This window comes from Oratosquilla oratoria, chromosome 31 (assembly GCF_046742065.1).
Source record: "Oratosquilla oratoria isolate Oo_2021 chromosome 31, ASM4674206v1, whole genome shotgun sequence".
In the NCBI taxonomy this organism is placed as follows: Eukaryota; Metazoa; Arthropoda; class Malacostraca; order Stomatopoda; family Squillidae; genus Oratosquilla; species Oratosquilla oratoria.
In genome coordinates, this window is record NC_134807.1 from 48,553,407 (window position 1) to 48,559,808 (window position 6,402).

At 38.5% G+C, this 6,402-nt stretch overlaps 1 protein-coding gene across 1 annotated transcript in view; it reads left to right on the forward strand.

The window, feature by feature from the left end:
• Positions 1-2,911: 2,911 nt before the first annotated feature.
• LOC143041548 (allantoicase-like) overlaps positions 2,912-6,402 on the forward strand; it is a gene marked incomplete at its 5' end in the record, with an annotated part of 130,139 nt that continues 126,648 nt past the window's right edge. The window contains 1 exon segment of the mRNA XM_076213547.1: positions 2,912-3,026. Within this exon segment, the coding sequence (XP_076069662.1) occupies positions 2,912-3,026 (115 nt within the window).

Consider the following 6,402-nt stretch of genomic DNA (forward strand, 5'->3'; position numbering starts at 1 on the left):
TATCGATCTCAAGTCATCCAAGCAGTGTATTTCAGCCTCTGAGGAAGCAAATAAGATTCTAGGGCTGATTGCGCGATCTTTTGATTTCAAAAGTCCATCACTCATTAACAAGCTATATAAATCGTTAGTTCGTCCACATTTGGAATATGCTGTTTCTGTATGGTCACCGAATCTCATTAAAGACATTGACAGACTGGAAAAAGTACAACGGCGAGCCACAAAACTGATTCCAAATATGAAAAATAAATCATACGAAAATCGATTAAAACATATGAATCCGTTTTCCCTAAAAATGCGTAGACTCAGAGGTGACTTGATACAGGTCTTTAAAATTCTAAAGGGAATGACAACATCAGAAGTAACAAAATTTTCACATTGAATGAGAATCAGACAAGAAATAATGGTCTCCAACTGTCCGGAAATAGATTCAATTTGGAAGTAGGTAGAAACAACTTTATTAACCGTGTAATTAATGAATGGAATAAACTTCCTGCAGAGGCAGTGCAATGTAGTTCAGTTCGAAGCTTTAAGAATCATTTAGATAAACACCTAAGCAAGATGCTGTAATGATTATAATTTATTTTATATTATTTGTTTCTGATGTGTTATCATTTGTCTGTTTGATTTTCATTTATCATTAGTTATATGTCAATTTATTATTATTTACTATTTACCTGTTTGTTTATTATTTAACTATACCTATGCATCTATTCATGTATTCTATTTGTTATTTACATTTTTATAGTTTTTATTTATCAGTTTATTATTATTATGATTTTTTTTTCGCATCCAACCTAGATATGGACCAAAAGGTCTCCTGTCGGCATGCTCCGCCTTTGTAATCCTTTGTAATCCTCTGTATCTCTTAGTAAAGCAGTTTTTGAAACTAGCACATTTATTTGTATACACTGTAAATAACAGTGGCGAGAGATTCTGAGAGTGATATCAAGATCTTTTGATTTTAACAGTCCATCTGTCATTAACAAGCTATATGAATCATTAGTTCTTCCACATTTGGAATCTGCTGTTTCCTTATGGTCACCGAATCTCATTAAAGACATTGACAAATTAGAAAAAGTACAACGGCGAACCACAAAACTACTTCCAAATATCAGAAATAAATCATACGAAAATGGACTAAAACATATGAATATATTTTCCTTAAAGAAACGCAGACTCAGGGATGATTCTAAAGGAAATTGACAATATCAAAATTGACGAAAATTTCATACTGAAAGGGAATCAGACAAGAAATATTGGTCTCAAACTGTCAGGAAGTATATTTAATTTGGAAGTGGGTAGAAACAACTTTGCCAACCCTGTAGTAAATTAATGAAATAAGCTTCCTGCACAGGCAGTGCAATGTAGTACAGTTGTAAAGTTTAAGATTCATTTAGATAAACACCTAAGTAATATGCTGTAGTGCTTGCCATTTATTTTATTTTATTTATTTATTTATGGTTATTTATCAATTTATTATTATTCATTGTTATCTATCTTTATATTTTTACTATTTATTTATTAGAAAATATTCTATCTGTTTGTTCATTGCTATCTATTATCTATCTGCTTGTTTATTATCTACCATTATCTATTAATTTTATTTACTTATTCATTTATTCATTAATTTAATTTTCTCTTATCTTTTTATTTATTATTATTATTTTAGCATTAGTTAGGGACCAAAAGGTCTCTTGTCGGCATGTTCTTCCTTTGTAATCCTTTGAGAGACCACAGGTCTTCTATTGTTACCTTCATATTGTGTGCTACATGCTAGATGACTTCTTGTAGCGCACTTGTAAGTTAACAGTTGACATCTATACTTAACAGCCTATTTGAAAATACATGTAGCTGAATAGCCAACATAGAGAGTCGTCACATATTTCATATAATATAGACTGGGTAGCATGTTGCACTATCCTGTCTTGAGAGTAAACAAACTACAGCTTATTCCTCTTCTGGTCAACGTGTAAGCGTAATATTTCTTTACATGTTCAAGACACTTCATAAAATCCATGACAGTGCAACAGATCGGATTTTCTTTTACTTTAAAAAATTAGTTTTGGGGATTCAAATTATTTCAAAGAGTTTTCACATATGAAACTGTATTTTTATTAGTGGATAATTAGATGAATTTGTTGTGTTTAGGAAAAGTAAGAGTTGTCAACAGAGTGGGTGTGAGATAGTGCAAGTTTGCTACATGAGAAACCGCATAATCTGATTTTCTTGGGAGTTTCAATACTTGCTGTCGATTGTGATGAGGAATATTTTCCTCGGAGATAGAGTATTATTGAGACTTTTCGAAAGCTGGATGTGGGTTATGTTGCTATGTATTTTTTTCTGATTCAGAGAAGTCTAGACTGTTTTGATATGCTTTGTAATGTAATGTAATGCTGAGTTCGTGGGGTATAGATACTACCAAATTTAACCCTCATGTATGGTTTTACGCTATCTAGACCATAATGTAGAGAGAGAATAACTGCTGCGACCGAGTGTTGCATTGCTCTAAGCAATGGTGGCAACTTTATACACCAGATTCCTACTACGGAGATCCATTGATCTCCCTCTATACATATTAATTTCCGGTGGACAAAGGCAAACCCGAAGGACATAACTTTATCCCTTCACGGGTTGTACACGAGTCATCAAGAGCCTCGCCGGATGTTTTTCTGACGCCATCATAATATATGATCCTCTCTCACTAGAGAAAGGGAAGAACATGTGGAGTGAATATTCTTGTGCATCTATACATCTTACGTATCTGCGGTATCTAGTGAGCTACAAAGGACTGAGGTTGTGTTTCAAGGTATGGTGGGAGAGGGGTCATGTATCAGAGAACGAAATTTGAATTTTAGTGAATAGATGTTTTCCCTATCAGAATCATTAACTGAACCAAGCATGTGGTTTCCAGGATGCAGATGCGGAGTGGCGAGAAGGGGTGTTTACTGAGTGCGGGAAATGGATGGATGGATGGGAAACGCGCCGCAAGAGAATCGCTGGTCACGACTGGTGCATCATCAAATTAGGTATGTGGGTGATTTTGACAATGTAAATGTTTAGTATTTCATCTTGGGTATTGAAACATTCTGTTATAGCAAACGCTAGACAATCTTACTTGGTTCAGAGGAGTCTCGGGCTGGTAAAAGGTTGATAATCTGTCTCCAGATCTTAAGGGTTATATAACTCGGTTGACACTCATGACCATTAAAGTGTTAAATATTTTTTTTCAAACCAGCTCAGTTAATACCTAAATATGAAAAGTCTAAATTGACTTTGATTTTTGTTTTGTTTTTAAATTATTATTACCCCGTCTGGGGTATTGGCTACATGTTATTGTGGCAAAGTAGCATGCAGTTGATACTTTAGGGTCTATATGAGGCGCCCCTACGGAGCAGAGCCACACATCATTTTGTCTGTGATAGAGGAAAACTCTGTGCATAGAGAAATGATGATACTTTTATACTACGTCTGTCACTCCGTTATGCTGTCCCCCAACCCCTTGTTGCTGTCCTGTACCATTTCTCTGAATAGTCATATAATTTTTTCGCCGACTCTGTGGTGGGGGAAGAGAATGCTACCACCAAGTCTTTCCACTTGAGTCGTAAAAGGCGACAAAAAAACGGGACGGGGATGGGATTAGGAGTCCTACCACCTGTAGCCCCAAAAGGGGACATTCCTAAAGAGAAAAGAAAAGGCATAAGAGGGTCTGGAAGTTTTCCAACCAGTACCCTAAGGTTTGGGTCTTTTAATGTACATGGATGTGGTGCAGATGAGAGTAAAAGGGAAGAGATAGGCAGTATGTTTGTGAAAAGAAAGATGGATGTGCTGGCTTTGAGTGAAACTAAAATGAAAGGAAAGGGCAACTGTGAGTTTGGGAGTGTAGCTGGGAGGTACTCAGGAGTGAAGAGGGGACGAGGGAGAGAAGGGTTGGCTATACTAGTATTGTAAGTGCGTATGGACCTGGTAGTGAGAAGAGCGTAGAGGAAAGGGATTTTTTTTTTTGGGTAGATATAAATGAGTGCATAGAGCAAGGGTTCTCAGCCTTACTTGGCCCATTCACCCCTTTCACCATTTGTCTGAATGTCATTCCCCCCTCCTTTCCAAGATTGCCTGTTTCAAAAAGTGCATTCTAAATAATATGCAAATATTACAAAAAACCCTTTTATTTTTTTTCCAAATTAGTATATATTTTTCCCATATTAGTATAATTCCAGCCCAGGTGACAAGCCAGATAGGCCAAAACCTATAATTGCTTTCCTCTCCGCGTAAACTGACTGTGGTCACAAATCACCCTCTTAAAACCCAAAATTCCCCCCTTGGGTGAATATCACCCCTACTGAGAACCACTGGCATAGAGGGATTAGGGAGAAATGTCAATGTAGTTGTATTGGGAGACCTTAATGCTAGGGTAGGAAATGAACCAATAGACGGAGTGATTGGGAAGTAAGGAGTTCCAGGTAAAAATCGTAGTGGAGAAATTATGGTGAAGATGTGTCTTGAAAGAGAGTTGATGATAGCAGATACAGTGTTTAGGAAGAAAGTCAAGCATAAGTACACATGGGAGAGGGTGGTGGATGGAAGGGTGGCAGATAGAGCATTAATGGACTATATAATGGTGACCAGGAGTATGGTAGGAAGAGTTAAGGATATACATGTTCTAAGGGGAGAGAGTGGGGGAATATCAGATAATTTTCTGGCGGAAGGTAAAATGAGAGTGGAGAATAGGTGGAGAAAGAGGAAAAGGGCAGAAGGTAGGGAGGTACTTAGAGTGAACTGCTTAAATGAGGAGAAAAAGGAGAGTGAGTATAAGAAGAAGCTGGAAGAGGAGTGGGATTTAGTGAAGGATAGAGTAGAACTAGGAGTGGAGGAGGAATGGGGATGGTTCAAGGAAGGAGTCATAAAGTGTGCAAAGATGGTGTGTGGAACAAGGAGGACGGGAGGAAATAGAAGGAAGGGTAGTGAGTGGTGGGATGAGGAAGCAAATAAAGGTGTAGAAGAGAAGAAGCAGGTATTCATAGATTGGCTGCAAATTAGGACGAGGGAATCGTATGAGAGGTACAAAGTAAAGAGAAGGGAAGTTAAGCATAAGATAAAGGAAGCAAAGAGGAGAGCAGATGTGAAATGGGGTAAGAGTATGACAGAAAATTTTGAAAGCAATAAAAATATGTTTTGGAAGGAAATTAAAAGAGAAAGAGGAGGCGTATCAAGTAGAGAAGAAAATGTAAAAGGTGCAGATGGAGAGATGATAATGGAAGAGAAGGCAGTGAGAAGAAGGTGGGCAGAGTATTTTAGGGAGTTGCTAAATGTGAAGGAGGATAGGGAGGGAAAGGTAGTTGCAGTGGGAAGCGCTAAGAAAATGAGAGTGATGAGTGAGGAAAATGAAGGAGAAATAGGGAAGGATGAAGTGAAAGCAGCTGTTAAGATGATGAGAGCAGGTAAGGCACCTGGTCTGGATGGATGCCATGTAGAATGTCTGAAGAAAGGAGGTACAGTTATGGTGGACTGGCTTGTGAGGTTATTTAATGTTTGTTTAAGAGAGGGTAGAGTGCCAGAGGACTGGAGGAGTGTCTGTATAGTTCCGCTTTACAAGGGAAAAGGGGACAAGTGTGAATGTAGTAGTTTCAGAGTGATCAGCTTGTTGAGTGTAGTTGGGAAGGCTTATAGGAGGATCTTGATTGAGAGGATTAGGAGAGGAACAGAGGGAGTAATTGGTGAGGAACTGTGTGGTTATAGGACAGGTAGGGGTTGTGTAGATCAGATTTTTGTGGTAAGACAGATATTTGAGAAAGCTATAGGAAAAGGTAAATATGTTTTTTGGGCTTCTATGGATCTGGAAAAGGCTTATGACAGGGTACACAGGAAGGCACTGTGGGAGGTACTGCAGATATATAGGATAGGAAGAAAGCTGTTAAGAGAAGTCAAGAGTTTTTACGAGAGTAGGAGAGCTTGTGTCAGGATTAGAAATGGAGAGAGTGAATGATTTGAGGTAAAGGTAGGACTTCGTCAGGGATGAGTTATGTCACCCTGGCTGTTCAATCTTTACATGGATGGGGTGGTGCGAGAGGTGAATGCAAGGGTAGTGGGTCAAGGGTTGGAGATGGTTAAAGAAAATGGAGAAAAGTGGGAGGTGAGCCAGCTGTTGTTTGCTGACGACACTGCGCTTGTAGCAGGATCAGAGGAGGGATTGAGGAAGTTAGTGACATAGTTTGAGAAGGTGTGTGAAAGAAGGAACCTGAGGATAAATGTGGGTAAAAGTAAGGTGATGAGATGTACAAGGGGAAAGAGTGACAGCAGGCTGGAAGTGAGCATTAAGGGTGAGAAACTGGAGGAAGTGGATATTTTTAGATACTTGGGTGCAAATGTGGCAGGAAAGGGAGGAGTGGGGGTGGAGGTAGAATGTAG